Raw genomic sequence first — 19,837 nt, 5'->3', positions numbered from 1 at the left:
CAGACCACCCAAAAGAGGGGACAGCACGCGTTGACGGAGCGTACTGTACAATGGGCAATGAAAGAGAATATGCTCTACAGTGTCCGGGACATTCATAGAGCATCTGCAGAATCTCTTGTTTCTAGGGATGTTTTGATATCTTCCCCAGACAAATGCTGAGGGAAAAACATTCAACCGGGCCAGCATAAAAGCCCTACGTTGGGCTGGGATTATTAATTTAGTGACGTAATTGGCTCTGCTATCTAAGATATTTAAATCATAGAATATGGGGGAGCAAATTTTGTTTACAGCTGCCATAATATTTTGTCTCTCGACATCCTTTAGTCTAGTTAGGATATTATGGAAAATGTATTGCTCATTAGAATTGTACAGGGGCTCCAGCTCGATGCCTAAAGATTCAATCTTTTTTTCGAGGTACTGATACCATCTTGATTTATAGGAGTCTTTGAGCGAATCAGCGAGCAGGCTTGATGGAGGGCAGCGAAAATGGCAGCGTAACCAGTACTTTATTGAGGTGGACCAGGCCCAGTATTCCATTGTGTGTATGCCTATTTCTGCACACATTGTTTCATATTTGATCACAGCTGGGAGTCCAAGAATACGTCTCAGAAAGCTGGAGTGAATCTTTTTTAAATCACTGTTATATGCTTGGACCCATAGCGGGATTCCATAGAATATCTGGGCTTGCACTTTTGTTTGAAATATCTGATTGGCCGCAGGAATAAATTGATTACCTTTCTGATAATAAAAACGGGCAACTGCTGATGAGGTGCACTTTGCCTGTTTTATGGCATTTGTGCGATGATTTGCCCACCCTAAATTGCTCTGGAATAAGATTCCCAGATACCTATAGATTTTCACTTGTTAGATTTCTTGCCCTCTTATTTTCCATTTCTCTAATTTCCAACCATTCGAGAAGACCAAAATTTTTGTCTTCTCATAATTTATAGAGAGTTTATTACATTCGCAGTAAAGGCCATCATTTTAATTTCTAAGCCTTCCAAGTCCACCCAGCTTATGGTCAAACAAGACATGAAATTTGGAGATCTATGATTAGATTCCTCCATTGCTATGATGATGATGATGATGATGATGATGATAGCAACACTGGTGTGGTGGTAATGGGGGGTGCAATCTTGTTGGGGCTGTGGTGCTGGAGCAGAGAACCCTTTCTTCCATTTTGCTCTTGGCATGAGGCCAAGCTTGTGAGCTGAATCAGCCTTGCTCTTCACCCAAGGGGAGATAGAGGCAGTAGGAAGGAAGGGCTGCAGGGTAGGGTGATGTGGAGAGCTTTGTTGCCATGCTGCAAGCAAGAGGAGAGGTCAGATCCAGCCCTGCTCACTTCAACACAGCAACAGTGTCAGGGATAAAGGTACAGCATAGCAATAATTCTGCCTTCTTCCTAGGGCCATTTTTTCGTATCCAGTGTTCAACAACCTTAGGTCCCCAGATGTTATTGGGACTACAACTCCCATCAACCATTACTGGCTAAACTGGATGGTGGTTATGAGAGTTGTGGTCCAACAATAGCCAAGGACCCAAAGTTTAAGAACACTGCCCTAATGAAGGTAATTGAGCAATTGATGGAAGCAGGCTTGGAGAGTAAGTAGATCTTGGCTTTGCTTGTGAGTCTAGCAGGTATAAGAAGAGATGAAGGCAGAGAGAAAGAGAAAGCAAGCAAGCATACACCAATGTAGCGGCTTGGAGCTTCCCCATTGAATCGATGCTAGATAAATAGATATGCATGCAGTTGTGAGTTGCAATATTAAAATATTGCAAAATCCCTAATGAAAGGAAGAGAGTCCCAGCCATGAAGGAGACACGCACTGTTCACAACATATTGTTGTTAGACATTTTTGCAAACATCTGGGTGTGTATAGTTACAGCCCTGGTGGCACATTCAAAAACAGTATTAATGAGGATAATAATAGTAATTAGAAATAAGAGGCAGTATTATCTACTGCCCTGCAGTCACTGCTCTGCAGTGATACTCTTGGGGTGGTCTTGACCAAGTTTAGCTATGATTCCTGCATTGTAGGGGTTTGGACTAGATGACCCTTGGGGTCCCTATGTTTCTATGTGATAAAAATTCTGTGATAAAACTTAGGAGGAAGTACATGGTGGCTAACTCCATGGGATGTCTTTTCTAACGTTGGACCTATATCAAATCCCTGCAATAGCCTACTTTGCAGGGTTGTTGAAACCATGCACAGAAAGACTGTACAGCACCATCAAATTAAAAGTACAAAAAACGCCCCAAGAAATTAATCTATTGATAAGGTTTTCGGTTATGATAAAGCCCTTTCTACTGGAACTTTCTAAACAAAAACTCAGTCACACCCTCTGATTCATTTTGAAAAGTGCTGCTGTGTGAAATTAGTATCTGCCTGTCATCTTGGCAAGCATGCAGTGACTATTTATTTTTCAACTACCTTCTTGGTAGTAATTGCGACATCAACTTTTCCCCCAACCAATTCCCGTTCCAGGAAGCTTTGAGGCTATTTTATCACAAGAGAAAACATTTTTGTAGCCAAACAGTAGGATAGAAATCTTCTAAATAACAATAAATGTTTGAGGAAAAACATAACTACATATTCACATATTGGAACCCTAAACTTAAAAGGAAACATTTGTCTAAAGTGAACAGACATGGGAGCACAGTTGAGTGTACTGTCCACTGACTGCTGTAGGAAATGGAACAGGCTTGCTTTAAAGACATGTTGCAACAGACACCTTTCAGTTATAAATTGCAATTGTTTGCACAGGAGGAGGTATGATGCATATAGCGCTCTTAATGTGCCAGCTGTTTCATGATCTCCATTTTACATGCCTTCACAGTGAACCTCTTCCTCTATTCTAATTCAATTAAATCATAGAGCCTTATCTAGATATCTAAGCAAATTCATGACTATGCTAGGATTTGCCCCCAGGTGTTGCAGAACCACCTGCGGTCAATGTGTTACACTCAAGCTGGAAAGACTAAAGTTCAAATCCCCCACTTGGTTATGAAGGGCCCAGCCTTTTCAACCCCAAACCCCTGTCCAGGCCATCAGAGCCTTGTGCTAAAACACTCTTGGCAAGGGAGGATAACATGCATTTGCCTCAAAAGTGTGGTCCTCCCTGGATCTAGCCTATCTCTAATATTCCCTTCTGGATCCAGTGGGTGGTGGCTGACAGCAGCAGGTACACCTGGAAAAAATAGGTTATCTAGATATATTCAACTTTCAGGCCTGATTTTGCCACCAATGCAGCCTTGGTCACCCTGACTGATGACCTTTCTTGGGAGAAAAGGAGACTGTGACCCTTCTTGACCACTCAGGAACCTTTTGACATTATTGACCGTGGTGACCTTCTGGAGGGACTCAGGGAGATGGAAACTGGAAGCACTACATTATATTGGTTTTACTCCTACCTGCTGAGTTGCTGCCTACTGTTGCTTGGCCCCATGGCTTTTGAGCTGTGGGGTCCTGCAAGGGTCCATTATGTCCATTATGTATATGAAAATGTTGAGAACTGTCACCCAGGGATTTGGAGTATTCTGATGACATGCAGTTCTCTCTCTCTCCTCTCTCCCATTCCATCACAACCAGGAGAGGCTGTGATGGCTGGATGGGGGTCAATAAACTGAGGCTGAATCCTGACAAGGAGGTCTGTGGGTCTGGGACTTAGACACTGCACTCCCCCTGAAAGAACAGGTTTGTAGTCCATGACTACTTCTGGATTCCAACCTGTCACAGGAGTCTCAAGTGGCTTCTGTGGCTAGGAGTCCTAGCCCAGCTTAGGTTGGTTCATCAGCTATGGCCAGTCCTGGATTGTGTTAGCCTGGCTTCAGTGGTCTAGGCTTTGGTGACCTCCAACCTGGACTACTGTAATGTGCTCTACATGGTGCTACCCTTGAAGACAGTATGGAGGTTTTAGCTACTGCAGAATGTGGCTGCCAGGTTGGGACAGCCCAATGGGATCGTTGTCTTTAGAGCAGTGCACTGACTACCAATGAGCTACTGTACCCAATTCAAGGTGTTAGTATGAGCAGATAAAGCTCTAAATGGCTTGGGACCCAACACCAGCCATCTTGGCTCCTATACTTAGCAGGGGAGACCCTGTTGGTGATTACCTGTGTGAAGGCCTTTTTGGTGGCGGCTCCCCATTTGTAGAATGTCTTCCCTAGTGAGATCTATCAATTTCCCTCATTATTAACTTTAGGAAGAATTGTGAAGCATTTCAGTTAACTCTGGCATTTGATGGCTGAAAGACCTATCCCTGTCAACCCCAAAATTATTGGTAGCTATAGGGTTCCAAATATTAGATGGCTCACTGTAGGACTGTGTGCTGTGTTGGGCCCACTGTAAATATGTGAGACAACTTAACAATCCGTGCAGTGCTTCTTGCAACCAAATTGTCACAAGAGCCTACCAATCAGTAATCACACTGTTCAAAGTTGGAGTTAACTCTCTTTTGGCTGGGGCAACTGTCAGATGGGCGACATATAAATTGTTGTTGTTAGCAAATACATGATCTCTACAGACTTAGTTGAGTGTCAAGAATAATGAGCAGAGCAGGCATTCCCAGTGGTCTTGCTCCATGAAAATTATGGAGTAAATTAATGAAAATTAGTTGCTGAGACTAAAAGTCCCCACCTCCTCACAGCCGTCTTAAGTCTCCTTCTCTCAAGGGATTTCCCCAAGCAATCAGAGATTGCGCCTGCAGGCAGCCAACCTCTCCTCTGCCCTTTTCATGCCTCTTCTGGTTCTGGGAGAAGAGGGGAAGCTTGTCGCAGCAGGAGGGGGAGACACCCATGACTCTTCACCAGCCTGGCTCATCTTTGCCTCTTGGCCTCCCTCCTCCCTCCTCCTGCTTCAGCCTCTGCCTCTGATTCTAGACTTCTCTCTGCCACAGACCCTCCCTGCTCACTAAGCCCTGTTTACCTCTTCAGCTTCCAACCCCTCCTCTTCCCATTAGTCTCCTTCTGACCACTCATCATTGTCCCACCACCATTCCCTAGGCTCTAAGCCTTCTTCCCTTGGTCTTTCCCCAGCTGGTTCCTCCTGCCAATCATCTGTGTACAACCAGTCCACGTCACTAGTATCTTACCTTCCTCTGTTGACTGCAACTGTACACAGACAGCCAAGATATCACTCTCATGGTTCATTTCTCTTTTGCCTCCATTTGCAGCTCAACAGCCATGCGGCATTTTCTGGGGCCACAGATATTAATATGGATCTAGAACTTGACACTCAATTCACTGAGAGGTGCCAATATTTGAGTAGCCAATAACAAAACCAATAGTATTTAAACATGCTGAGGTCAGGGTCCCCTGGGCTCCACATGGTCCCATGGCTTAGAAGTGAGATTTCAACAATTCTAGACTGTAAACTGCATATCTGATGCATGGCAGCTTTGTACCGGTGCATCCCAGGCCTCCACTAAGGTTGGCTGGCAGTATTGTACTCCCAAGGCATTGCTGGATGACAAGACAGTCCTGGGTTCAGGAGTGGGGGGTTAATGTTTAAGTGAGTATTTTGAATATGAATTAATGTATGTAGCTTTGTGCCAAAATATCTACCATTACTTTTTCCATCTATTCCAGGAGCAGCAAGATACACACAGTAAAGTTTATTTTGGTCCTAGGTATACTTCACTCCCATTAAAAATAAATTAATCAGCAAATTCCTACACAGCTAAGCCTTCTTTTATGTAAATACAACACAGCTGTAATGAATTACAAGGTGTTATTATCTCTCTCACACACACTGCATAATACTTCACACATAAGAGGTTTTCTCTCCTTAGCTCAGTTTGCAACAAAAGCATCTTAAATAAACTGAGAAAAAAATGTTTGGTTTGTAATGTTTTCACAGAAGTGGAATATACCTCACACATATAAAGTTTCTTTATATGACTCATTTTATAACAAGTTAAACTGAGGAAGTTTGCTTTGGGGGAAAAAATAACAAATTGACTTTTTTTGGTACAAAGAAAATTGGTAGCTGTTGCTGGAGCAGAGGCCTAAGGCTACATTCAGAGCAGCCAGCTTGTTGCACTTCATTTCATTGTAGTTTTGTTCTTTCTCGTCTTCATACTAATTTGCACACATCTCCCATGCATGCCTGCTTCCCGAGCCTGGAGCTGGGGCTTCGGTTTTCATTTCCCCCCAACACACTGAATTTGTAGAGTTACCAGTGTACCCATACACCCCCTCCCCCTACAGAATTGATTCAGTGTGTCTCAGCAAGGGATAGTGGTGTTGCAAGCTTTTAAAAGAAGCTAATTTCCATTAATAGGTACACAGGTGGAACAGATTTAATTCAACACTTTTTCCAAAAAATGCAGGGATTGGGTTGGTAACCTGTGACAAATGTTGTTAGACTCTCATCATCCCTGATATTGGGCAATGCTGGCTGGGGTTGCTGGGAGGGTTGAAGGTTCCCCATCCCTACAATAATGAATGAGGAGAGGAGCAGGACAATTACCAGGAAGGCAGCTAGGGTGAAACTTCTGTGAAAGCCAGTCATTGAAAGACGTCTGCCTTTACTTAAAAGAAGTACAAGCTTCTTTCATGCAACCATCTCCCCAGGAATAATAGCACTAAATAATGCATTTTCTAGTCCACCCCATCACATAATTATCTGCCAGTAGCAAATACAGAACATAAGACTGCTTGCCTGGATTCACCCACTGAAGAGCAGGTTTGTGTGCTGTGGGTCATATTTGAGTCTCCCCAAGAGGATTAACACTTGACAGCCCTTTGGAAGGTATGAGGCACAGACACATGCATAGACCTGGTTAAGCATCAAAAGCCAACTTCTGTGAATGCGCATGCTGTACAAAATGAAAGACTTATTTCTATATTGTTTTCAGTACATTTATTTGGATCAAATTTTAAAATGTGTGTGGAGAACTATTCTCCAGGTTTTCAGCAAAGGCATTACATGGTAAGGAAAAACATGAGAATTGTTTCTCAGGTTACATGTTGTACCATAAGAGAAACAAAGAAGGTTGTGCCTCTAGAATGGAATAATGCGCTAACCTCCTTAATGCAGCACATACAAGGGCTGTTCTGAAGCGAATGAACTCTTGTTAGTGGCTCAGGATCCTACGTGACTATTTTATAAAGAGGTGACCTGAGCAAAACAAACCCAAGAATAGGAAATGTTGCTCATACTGCAAAAACCTTCAGAACAGAGTTTGGAGACACGGAGCCCTGAAGTGTTTTTAGTCACAAGTCTTGGGCCCAAACCAGCCTGACATGACAAGCATAATGTGCAGCTTTAAAAAATGCAAATAGCATCAGCTAGGGTGGGGCTGACAATAATCAAGATTGCATCAGGCACGGAGGAGAAATGTAACACCTTCCTCCCATGCTGTAATCCTCAGGTAAATTTCTCAAATGCAGATGGAACATTCAGTGGAAAGAAATTCCCAATTAATGCCAGCTGATGTTCTGCATTTTTTAAAACCTGCACATTACTATCATGCCTAGTTTGGCTCTCTGCCTCCCATGGGGTCATTAAAAAACAAACAAAAACTCTTCCATCTATTGGGTCATAAAAACTATTACAGAGGCAGGGAAGGAAACTGTCCCTCACTATTTCAGCTTCATACTAACCTTAGTTGGGAAAGGGCAGGCAATCCTTTCAGAAACTTATGCGTTTTTTCAAGCTTTGGAATTCTAGTTTCTCATTTGTCCCAAGACGCACAATACTTGTACCGAAGAATGTCTTTCACATCCATGCTTGTGCTTACCAGTTTTATGGAAGACAGAATTATGGTATGTTTAGACAGCTGATCCCCTCTTACTAGACGAAAAGCATATTGCCTGTCACTTTGGTAAACTATCTTGCTCTCAAGAAAAGGAAGCTCCATTCAAGAACCTGTGTGTTGGAACAACCAGATAATGGAACTAAGAGGGATTCCTGAAATGAACTAGCAGCATTTAACCACAGAGATAATACTATAAAAGTAGCATGTTAATATTTCTAAGGTGAAAATAATTACAAAAAGAGGAGTTCTAATCACTCTTTCAAACAGCAAATACAGCATTTATTCCTTTCTTTCCTGGAAATCCCCACAGTATAAATCAAGTCTCACTTCCAGGAATTGTTCCACATATAGAATTAAACACAGTCAGCAGCAAACGTTTTCAAGCAGGGTGATGAAGATTTCAGAGTCCTTCATCATTATATGTGGGTAAAGCAGGTTTCACAATGCTTTGAGCATTTGTTTCCACAAGGGGGCGCCAGGTCACTTCACCAGACAGCAGCAGGTCTTCTCCAGGAATAGCATCCAGGTGCTGCACCTGACAATCACAACAAAATAATGCAAGTCACCCAAGAGAGATTCTAAATATGATACCTCTCATCAGAAGTCTACCTGTGCAACCACTAAGGAAGTAAAGAGAGGGAATTTGGGATCTTATGGTATTTCAGGTTAAAAAAAGGTAAAGGACCCCTGACAAGTTAAGTCCAGTTGTGAACGACTCTGGGGTTGCAGCGCTGATCTCACTTTACAGGCCAAGGGAGCCGACGTTTGTCCACTGGCAGTTTTTCTGGGTCATGTGGCCAGCATGACTAAGCCGCTTCTGGCGAAACCAGAGCAGCACACGGAAACGCCGTTTACCTTCCCGCCGGAGCAGTACCTACCGTATTTTGCGGCCCATAGGGCGCACCTAGGTTTTTTTTGGGGGGGGGGGGAATAAAGAAAAAATATATATTCCCCCCCCCCCCCCGGCACAGGGCTGGGGCGGGGGAAGCCCGAGCTTCCCCCGACCCCAGAACAGGCAGCTCTCCGCCAGCCGTGGGAGAGCTGCGCGAAGCCCGATGCCTGGGCTTGCGGATAGCTTCCTGAAGCCTGGAGAGCAAGAGGGGTCAGTGCGCACTGACCTCTCTCGCTCTCCAGGCTTCAGCAAAAGCCTGCATTCGCCCCATAGGACGCACACACATTTCCCCTTCATTTTTGGAGGGGGAAAAGTGTGTCCTATAGGGCAAAAAATACGGTATTTATCTGCTTGTACTTTGACGAGCTTTTGAACTGCTAGGTTGGCAGGAACTGGGACTAAGCAACGGGAGCTCACCCCGTTGTCGCGGGGATTCGAACCGCCAACCTTCCGATCGGCAAGCCCTAGGCTCAGTGGTTTAGACAACAGTGCCACCAGGTGTTAGTAAGTAAACCAGACATTTGTAAGATAAATAGGTAAAGGACCCCTGGACAGTTAAGTCCAGTCAAATGCGACAATGGGGTGCGGCGCTCTTCTCTCTTCAGGCCAAGGGAGTCAGCATTTGTCCAGACAGCTTTCTGGGACATGTGACCAGCATGACTAAACTGCTTCTGGTGCAACGGGACACTGTGATGTAAACCAGAGCACACAGAAATGTCGTTTACCTTCCCGCTGCAGCGCTACCTATTTAGGTACTTGCACTAGCATGCTTTCGAACTGCTAGGTTGACAGGAGTTGGGACAGAGCAACGGGAGCTCACCCCATCGCGAGAATTCAAACTGCCAACCTTCCGATTGGCAAGACCAAGAGGCTCAGTGGTTTAGACCACAGCACCACCCTTGTAAGATAAATAATGCCATATAATAATGCCATATAAAAGGCAATTGTACAACATGTATCTGTTTAGATTTGAGCTGTTCTCTAATCTGAAGACAAATAGAAAATATTGGCTTCCAATGAGCAGATGGCCCCTACATACAGCTTGCTAGAGTAATCCATCTGATAAATGTGATAAACAAATGCATTTTATCTCACATTCTACCTCCAAGAAGCTCATGAAATTACCATATTTTAGCCTAAGTGTTTCACAAACTAGGTTAAGTGGAGAATGACTGGCTTGATGATCAGAAGTCTAAGGACTGACCTGCTTCTCTCCACCTGGTTTGGGGCAGGGCCTGACAGGCTCCATAAAGGACTACTGCTGCCGCTGGGCAGAAAGGCCTCTGTTTTGTTTTTTGTGTGTGTTTTTTAAATTGCTATTATTTTTTATCTATATCATTTTAAATTGTGATTGATATTAATACTGTATTCTTAGTTTTAGATTTTATGATTTATGTGGAAATTGTTTTCCATTTGGCTGTGTACTTTTGATGTGTTCTATTTATTATGACTTTTGTTATGTTGGTAATTATGTAAATCTTGTCATGTTGTAAGCCGCCTTGAGCATTGTTTTAACTATGGAAAGGCGGCATACAAATAAAATGGTGATGATGATTTCTCCAATATGCCTCCCTGGTCCAGGTCCTACACTCTAACCATTATGCCAATTGCCTGTGTGTAAGTGATTGGCATCTAGAGTAACCAAAACCACAGATCTTATTCTTTATATATCAGTTTTCATTTATAGTGGTAGGGATCATTCAAATGCCATTTCCTTTTTGCCTCTATGGGTGGTTTTTCTTTCTACAAAGCAAAAACTCTAACTATCTCATTAAAATGAATATATCTCATTTTGCTTTAATGATGTTTGCAACCCCCCACCCCTGCAAAAACACTTTACATTTAGAAAAGCATTTCTACTGGGTATTAGGGTACTGAAATATATGGTTAGTAGGATGGTAAAATTATTGCTAGGTGTGACTGGACAATTTCCATATGGCTTTGAATCTTTGTTTGTTCTATAATTGCTCTTACATGAGCCTATGTAGGTTGACAAAAACTTGATCCCTTAACCACAGTTAAGGAATTGGAACCATGTACCGTATTTTTCTGTGTACAAGACAATATCCCTTTAGTCAAAAATTGGAGGTCATCTTATACACAGATTTATACAATAAGTACTGGGTGAGCTGACTGGAGAAACAAGGCTGTTCCGAGGTGCGGTGGATCAAAAAAAGCTCAACAGCTTTTGGGGTGATTTTCCCCAAAACTGAACAACTTTAAAATAATGATTTCTAAATTTTGGGCTCCCTTAAGTAGGGGTCGTCTTATACATGGGGTCGTGTTATACATTGAAAAATATGGTATTTCTACATGCTTTCCCCTGGTTAAGGATTGTGTCAATGCTGCCCATAACCATGTTTGAAAATAAGTTCCTGTAAACTGGTGTTTGAAGCAGATTTCAAGGGCTTAACAATGGTTAAGGAATTGTGTGTGTGTGTGTGTGTGTGTGTGTGTGTGTGAAGAAAGGCTATTATTCCACAGCTGCAAGTACACCAAGCATGCATATTGTTTGAAATGTAGTGAGAACATCCACATTATAAATAGTTGCCCACCTGCTTGCGTATATATTCCACCATTATTTCCAGCTGCCTTGGGTCTTCACAATGCTTGTTGAACAGATTTCTCCAGATGGCTGCTGCAAGCACATGATCATCTGATAAAATTCCCTAAAACGAAAGAAAAACAGCAAATTAGGAAAATGTAAACACTAAATAGGAAGTCGTTTCAGACCTTACAAATGGCTATTTAGCTGGACATTCCCTCTAGTCTCTAAAGTGTAGCAATGTACAAATACAGCTTCAAACTTTCCAATAATAACAGCTTAAATGTTATGCTTTTAAACTAGCTTTTTATTGTGTAGTTTAATTGTGTGTAGATATTTTATAATTGATTTTATACTTGTAAACAGATCGGAAGCCGTTTTGGCTTGTAAGTGGCATATGAGTACTACTACTATTACTGCTTTTTATGGTGTGTACATTGCCTTCCTTTATTGGTAGGAGAAGACAAAGCATCAGAGATCTTATTAGCAGAGGGAAAACAAGCAGCAAATATAGTGATGAAACCGATGAAAACTTGGGCACAGTTCTGAGAAGCAGATTCAGTAGCCTCAGGGATCAGGTGCTGATACTCTATATTTCAAAAAAATAAATAAACAAGTTGTACAAAACTCTGCATGAGGCATAAAATCTTTACACGGATTCATGCTACCTATGAACAACACATTCCCCACTAACATGCAGCACGATATGGGCAAAAGACAGCTCCCTTATGACCACATCACACTCCCTAGCTTTAGTCAATGAGCATCATTAGCAGAAGCAGAACAAATTAGCCAAGACAAGCAAGTATGCACAAACACACTTCCATTGGAATAATCTCTATGGTTTGGAAAACACAGTATATTCAGCACAGAAATAATGTATCTTTTTTGTAGTGCTTAATATGCACCTGTCATTTATCTTGTCTACATACATTAGTATTACCTCATCATATCCAAAAATAGCTGCATAGAAATTTTCTGTCATGCTTCTCATACTCGTTTTCAGGGCAACAGAATCAATCTGAAAAATAAAACAGCAGTCAGTAGTAGTATTGGGGAAATCAGAAGTGAGCAGTTTCTTGCTTATCCAACCCACATCTAGATAGAACAGAACAAGCACTCTTGTTGGCGAGGGTTTGGTGGAAACATGTCTGGATAAACGAATTTCACAGAAGAGCCTTGGAATACATAAGGAAGGTGCATGTTCAGCACCACATTCTGCATGTATTTGCAATGCATGGGCAATATACTACTAAACAAAACTAAGGCAGGAAGAGTATCTTCCAAATATGGCTCCTAATATGGCAAGTAAACTACATGAAGCCACTCGGAGAACTCAACATTGACAGGGTGGGATACCTGTGGTAGTTCAGATTTTGCTACGCTACAACTCCCACCATTGCTGTCTATTGGTCATGGTGACTGGGCCTGACAAGAGATGGAACGCAGCAATGTTTGAAGGGCAGCAGATTACGGTTGGGCCACCTTTTACTAAAAAGGGAGACTGAGCAGAATTTGAATGTCTAGCCCCCAAAGATCATGCTGGACCATCAGTTGCTGAATCTGACACACAAAAGAAAGCTATGAATAACACCATACACAAATCTCAACACTATGATAAAAGAAACCAGTACTGCTTCATCAATGATGTCATCAAAGCCCTATTAATATGCATATAGCCCTGCGGTTACTGCCTTGTAATAATTTCCCCCTCCAACAGCTAATTAGTTCATGTCATACTATCAAACCTATGGCTTATATATAGTCCTCCATTAAACTGTTATCCTTCATAACATTATTTTTATAATACACGCATACAGTGGAACCACAAGGAAAAAGTTCTTTTATGTCAGTTACTCATATTTTTCCATTTATATAAACTATGAAAATTCATGCATATATTTTATAGGCCATCAAGATTTGGTCACTGGGCTATTACTGAATGTTTAATGAAAAAAGCGCTAAATAGAAGAAATCACAGGGTTAAATGATGACTGCAACCTCTGTAATGACTTAATTAAATTTTTATTGAGTACATAAACTATGATGTCACTTTTAGCCAACCAGGCTTGTACTTTCTAGGCATGTCAGAGACCATGGCTTTTCTCAATAGAACATACTCCTAAATAAGCAGCATTTCTATACTCTAATAAGGGGGAGCAGCTCTCATGTAACACACTCAATAAATTATCCTTCCATTTTTAAAACAAACAAATTCCATGAGTTATAATATATTTGCCATGCACTTTTTATGACATAATAAAAATGTTACCTTAAGGATTACTTAACACATACTACAAATGTTACAGCAGGCAATTGCAAGGGGGCAAAGAAAATAAACAGCACCATTACAGGGACAGGTCCTGGACTTTGTATCCCTAGGGGAGCAGCTCACTATATAAAAGCAAAAAGCAGCAGCTTTAAGAAAGAGATTAATAAGGAGATAACAAAGCTAAATAAACATGGCAATAAATAAAAATATGACTCTTACATTGGAGGGGGGGCAGTATCCTGGATAACATCACGCTTTTTAAGAGGGCTATCGCAGTATTTGGAGGAAACTGGTTAATACTAGAGAAACACCATCTCATTAAAATAAGTAAATAAACTTAAAGAAGGGTTCTTTAGAAACATTCTTTTCTCAATCCCGTCTTCCCAGCACTGGCAATTCTCAACACCTGGCTTTCAATAGAAATGACTTCACTGACTACAAGCTTGTCTCAAGTGTCAAGGGCACTAGAAAAGTTTAAACTGCTACTCAATGCTAATGCTGCTAATAGCCACTGGATTTCTCCTGTAAATTTAAGCTCCTTCACACTTTGTCAAAAAACAGACCTTGGACTCCAGTACCTGCTTTGGTTCAAAATAGACAAGGATTCTTAGAAGCGATGAACAACAAATACAGTGGCACCTCGGGTTACATACACTTCAGGTTACAGACTCCGCTAACCCAGAAATATTACCTTGGGTTAAGAACTTTGCTCCAGGATGAGAACAGAAATCGTACAGCGGCGGCGCGGCGGCAGCAGGAGGCCCCATTAGCTAAAATGGTGCTTCAGGTTAAGAACAGTTTCAGGTTAAGAACGGACCTCCGGAACGAATTAAGTACTTAACCCGAGGTACCACTGTACTAGGTGGATGGAATCTTCAGAATTTCACCAAAGGGTATATATTAAAAGTTATATCCAAGAATTCCATAGCAATTTTGGAGTATACCTGCATATAAGACCACTGAGATCTATTTAGTTTTGAAAGAAGCCATTCAGTCTTAAGCAAGTCACTCAGAAGTAAGTTCCACTAATTCACCTGGACCGACTCCTAGGTAAATGTCTAAATTAAAAAATTCCTTCCGGTAGCACCTTAAAGACCAACTAAGTTAGTTCTTGCTATGAGCTTTCGTGTGCATGCACACTTCTTCAGATACACTGAAACAGAAGTTGCCAGATCCTTCTATATAGTGAGAAGGTGGGGAGGGGTATTACTCAGAAGGGTGGTGGGAATGGGAGATTGGCAGATAGCTGAGATGAGCCTGTTGACGACTCTTAACAACTGTAATAGGTCTTACAGGAAAAGGCAAGGGGTGAGAAGGTGAAAAATGGCTTAGTCATGTATAATGAGATAAGAATCCAATGTCTCTGTTCAGACCAGGTCTCTCCATGGTTTTAAGTTTGGTAATGAGTTGCAATTCAGCAGCTTCTCTTTCCAGTCTATTTCTGAAATTCCTTTGTAGTAAAACAGCTACTTTGAGATCTTGTATAGAATGTCGTGGGAGATTGAAGTGTTCTCCTACTGGTTTCTCTGTTTTGTGATTCTTGATGTCCGTTTATTCTTTGGCGTAAGGTTTGGCCTGTTTGTCCAATATAGAGAGCTGAAGGACACTCATCTCAGCTATCTGCCAATCTCCCATTCCCACCACCCTTCTGAGTAATACCCCTCCCCACCTTCTCACTATATAGAAGGATCTGGCAACTTCTGTTTCAGTGTATCTGAAGAAGTGTACATGCACACGAAAGCTCATACCAAGAACTAACTTAGTTGGTCTCATGCTTCCTCCTCCACTGTCTTCCTCAGGCATGGCTGTAAGGAGACTGGAAGCTTTTTCTTCCACTCTGTATTAACTGTGGTTTTCCTTTACAACTAAATGTGAACAAAGTGTAGTTAACTTTAACTATGGTTTATTGAAACAAGCCACCTTCAAACCTTGGGCTACGAAGCTGGTTTCTTTTAATACACCATAGTGAAGTTTAACCACAGTGTAGGGTTCTGGTGCAATGCTAAACTGCTGTTAATCAAAAATAGAAACAAAAGTTTCCTATAGTTTCCTCGTGGTTTTAGTACCATAAGAAGAGGTGGGAGGGGCAAGCCTGGGAGCCCAAGGACTGTTATGGATTGTTCCTGTAACAATAAAGAATAGTGTATTGATACATCTGAATACAGAGTTTTATCAAAGTTTTCACCTAATGTCTTCTAGTGTCATACATTTGTCTTAAACATTTTCAATCTCTAGTCACATTACAATGTTTGCCCATAACGTTGGTTATATTTGAACATTGCATTTGTAAAAGTGAAACTTTCATATGTAGCCTTGAAATATTGTCATGTACACTGCAGGATTTCCCCCTCCTCTCTCAAATGTAGAGGGATTTCTAGATCAAATAAAGCTTAGCTCCCCTTAAGCGCTCCTCCTACCCAAGGCATCATATTCATGCTTGCCACAAAACAGTTAACAGTTAAAGATTTTCTTGCCAATATTTTAAGAGTGCAGAAGGTTCCAAATTGCTGGTAAAATAAACAATGCCAGACTGTGAAAACTCCTGGCTGCCATGCTCTCTGATGTTAACAAGAGTTCCTTTATTACTATAACCTTTCTGAAGTGAATAAAAATTACTTCTCTGCCCTACTTCTGCCCTCAACTAAAAGGAAAAGAAGGAAAGTGAACCACAAAAAAGTTACACAGTAAGATGTCGAGAATCCTGGAGGATTCTTAAATTTTAAACATTTGTTTATACGTTATGTAAACACATTGTACCCTTGTTGCAAAACTTATGTCCCACCAATGCAACAGTTTCTGCAAATCTGCAAAATGTTTGTTCAATTTTGTTGAAAAAATTTATGTGCAAAGGACCCTTTATGATAAAGTGTTCATCTGCTCTTTAGCTGTGTTCATCTTTTGGCGGTATGTGATTCTTAATTTGTAGCAAAAATTGCCACAACAAAATAAAGATTGCCAGTGCCAAAATACCAAGTGCATTTTATTTGCTAGGCTTTCTTAACAGGCCTCAAACTTGCACATTTGTGGTTCAATCTAGCCAAGTTTAAGCACCTTAAAGCACTGCAGAGTTTGGTGACAGAGTTAAGCACATGCTTAACTTTCCCATTTAAATGAATGGGACTGGCACAGTGTGACAATTCATAACATCTTTGAGGGAAAGGTAAGATAAGAGTACACATGGCTAAGCTAGGAAAGTATATCATTATCGGGGAAAACAAATGAGATAACATTTATGATAAATTGGTCGTCATTCATTGATTCACTTGCAGAACTAACTGCTTACTTAAAGCTTTGCTTTAAGATGTTATAGCTAAATTACTTTATGTCCTCAGTTTATAGATGGGGGGTATAAGTGATTAGCACATAACACTGACATGTAGTCTTTTGCATGTTAACTGGATCTCATTTAATGATATGATATACTTTTAGGCAGCTGTTTGATATCACCACCACAATCCCAGAGAGAAGGATCATCTTCCCCAGCTAGTTTTCTTAAGCAATAACATAATTGAGCTCAAGTGGTTCAGAATACAGCTGCAATTTGTAAGTTTGTTCTCTCTCTCCCTCTCTTAAAATACTCTGCTGTATAATTTACCATACGTTATCTGTACATCATGGTATTTGCTGACAAATGTTTTATTTAACAGTTGAGATTTCTATGTCATGTTGTATTTGCTGGTATTTAATGGTGTGGATGAAATACATATAAGCAAGAGGTGGGCAAATAGTGGCTTGCAGGTAACATCTGGCCTGCAGCAGCTTGAGAATCACTCAGCTCCTCCTACTGGCTCATTCCTGGGCCGCTTTCAGTGGACAAGGGAGGACAGCAGCCTCCTTCCTGTTCCCGTGTAAAGCTGGCCTGTCCATTTCAAAAATGAAATCCAGAAGCTAACTAATGAAAAGCATCAGATCTCAACCTAAAATTCAAAAACCATTTTCAAAATCTGAAGAGCAGAATTAGAGATTTTGGCAAATGCTGTATATTTGTAATACCGTATTTTTCGCTCCATAGGGCGCACCTGACCATAGGGCGCACCTAGTTTTTAGAGGAGGAAAATACGGAAAAAAATATTCTGAATCAAATGTTGCACTAAACTATTTAAAGGAGCAAAGCGGGCGGCTCCTGTCCGCTTTGCTGCTTTAAACTGAGCCTCAGAGGAGGGTAGGAAGGGGAACCATGGCTTATCTAAGTCCAGTTAATAATGCTGAGCCTGACTTATGGCCATCGAGATTAGCCTGGCCGTCTCAGTGGAAATCTGGGGAGGCTGGGGTGGACTTTCAGTGGTCAAAGTATGGTTGTGTCTTCCTGCCCGGCATCTATTTCCTGCCCTCTTTCCCTCCTGCACCCCCGCACCCTGCTTCGAGGGAAGGAAGCGGAGCCATGGATCCTCTGCTCGCAACTGCAGTGGATTCCCTCCACTTTGAAGCAGGAAAGTGGGAGAGGAGCTGCTTACACGAGTGTAAGATGCTCCCCTCCCACATTGCCGCTTCAAAGCAATCATGGAGGAGGCAGCGGAGGATCCATGGTCCCCTTCCTTCTCTCCTCCGTAGTTGCTTTGAAGCAGGAAAGTGGGAGAGGAGCTGCTTATACGAGTGTAAGCTGCTCCCCTCCCACATTGCCGCTTCAAAGGGAGCCCGGGAGGAGGGAATCCGCTGCAGCTTCCCCCACCTCCCGCAGAAGCCGCACGCTCTTTAAAGGGGCTGCGCGGCTTCTCCTGGCTTTTCTGGGAGGTGGGGGGATTCCCACACCTCGTAGAAAAGCCTGCAGGAGCCGCACAGCCTTTAAAGAGGGCGCCGCTCTTGGGGGCTTTTCCCCCAGGAGGGAGAAGGGACTGATGCGGCCAGTCAGTCCCTTCTCCCTCCTGGAGAAAAGCCTGCAAGAGCGCACGAAGCTTGTGTGCGGCTCTTGAGGGCTTTTCCCGCCTGCCTCCCCCCTGCATTCGCTCCATAGGACGCACACACATTTTCCCTTGCTTTTTAGGAGGGAAAAAGTGCGTCCTATGGTGCGAAAAATACGGTACTTGTTCTAGGTCTCTACAGGGTTATAACATTGCAACAGGTCCCAACCCATCAGCTGAAAATCTATTATCTAGAACACATCCTGCAGAAAAAGAGTGGTGAGATCTTGGAGTTTGGTTAGCTATACAAATGAAGAGTCAGCTATGTTAGGAATTTAAATGTACCAACAGAAGTAGTGGGATGGTGCTGGGAGGTAATTTAATGATATGTAACAGAAAGTGGGAAACAGTGCAGTCAGGAAAGGGAGGATTAAAGGCATGCAGACACACACACACACACACACACACACACGAGAAACAATACATTTGAATGTCAAAAGAAGTTGAGAGCACAACTGGAGAATTACTGGAGAAATATGAGACTTAAGAAAGAATGGGTTTAGAAACTTTAGAAAGGAAAAAGAAGTAGGAACAAGGGAGGATGTGGAAAGGCAGAGATATGAAGAGCATCATATGGACAGCAGATTGATGGAGGCACAAGAAGAGTACTATCAACATTGAATGACAGTATGGTTGAGCTCTAGGAGCAAGATCTTCTTTGGGATAGCTCAGTCAATACAGTATGAGACTCTTAATCTCATGAGTTGAGGGTTCAAGCCCTGCGTTGGGCAAGAAGATTCCTGCATTGCAGGGGACTGGCCCCTTCCAACTCTTAAATTCTATGATTCTACAACAGTTCACAAGAGGGAGGGTCATGGCACTTTAAAAAAAAAGAATCTGAGGGCTCAATCATTATACCCTGATGCTAAATCAGGAGAACCCAGGATGATCAGAAGCAGTATGTGGAACATCACCTCATAGCACCTTCTCATGTGGCTATACCTCTGTCATAGTTTCCCATAATTTTCAATGATGTAAATTCTATTTGACCTTTCATAGACAAATTACCAATGAAAAGCCCTTTCACAGTAACCAATGAGCTACCCACTACTGTTTATACCAGCCCATCTTCCCACCACTAGGAACTGACCTTTTGAAGCATGGAATCTGTTTCATACAAATATGTGGCTTTGGGTGGAGGTAATTCCAAGAAATCTATATAAGCCACCCTCGCTATACTGACTTACTGACTGAGATGTATTGGCACTCCTAATGAGCATTATAGCCTCTGACCACAAGTAAGAGAAGAGTAGCACAAAAGACAGAACTGTAAGAAGTGGATGTTTGGAATACAGTCTATGAGCCTACAACTCTCACAGTCCCCCTCCCCCTTTGCTTGGTCTACTATCTCCTGTATGTGCTCATTAGCTGCAATTTTGGAGTTGGAATTGCCATTCTCATAGTAAATATACCCAATAGAAATCTGCAGTGAAGTGAGGGCAGATCTGTGGGCTTTGACTGGCATTTTT

The 19,837-nt window shown here is 42.0% G+C and overlaps 2 protein-coding genes across 5 annotated transcripts in view; one reads left to right on the top strand and one right to left on the bottom strand.

Moving 5' to 3' along the window:
* The window catches only part of CEP250 (centrosomal protein 250), a 136,488-nt gene that overhangs the window by 19,723 nt on the left and 96,928 nt on the right, over positions 1 to 19,837 (top strand). The window lies entirely within an intron of this gene.
* UQCC1 (ubiquinol-cytochrome c reductase complex assembly factor 1) overlaps positions 6,849 to 19,837 on the bottom strand; it is a 41,767-nt gene continuing 28,778 nt past the window's right edge. For all 3 annotated transcript variants that reach the window (XM_083508489.1, XM_083508490.1, XM_083508491.1), the window contains 3 exons: positions 12,142 to 12,219; positions 11,209 to 11,322; positions 6,849 to 8,296 (listed from right to left, as the gene is read on the bottom strand). In XM_083508489.1, coding sequence (XP_083364615.1) covers positions 8,162 to 8,296; positions 11,209 to 11,322; positions 12,142 to 12,219 — 327 coding nt within the window. In that variant the 3' untranslated portion in view covers positions 6,849 to 8,161. The remainder of the gene's footprint in view (positions 8,297 to 11,208; positions 11,323 to 12,141; positions 12,220 to 19,837) is intronic.

This window comes from Podarcis liolepis (assembly GCF_965112155.1).
Source record: "Podarcis liolepis genome assembly, chromosome: 6".
Lineage (NCBI taxonomy): Eukaryota > Metazoa > Chordata > Lepidosauria > Squamata > Lacertidae > Podarcis > Podarcis liolepis.
This window is presented reverse-complemented; position numbering and strand designations above follow the sequence as displayed.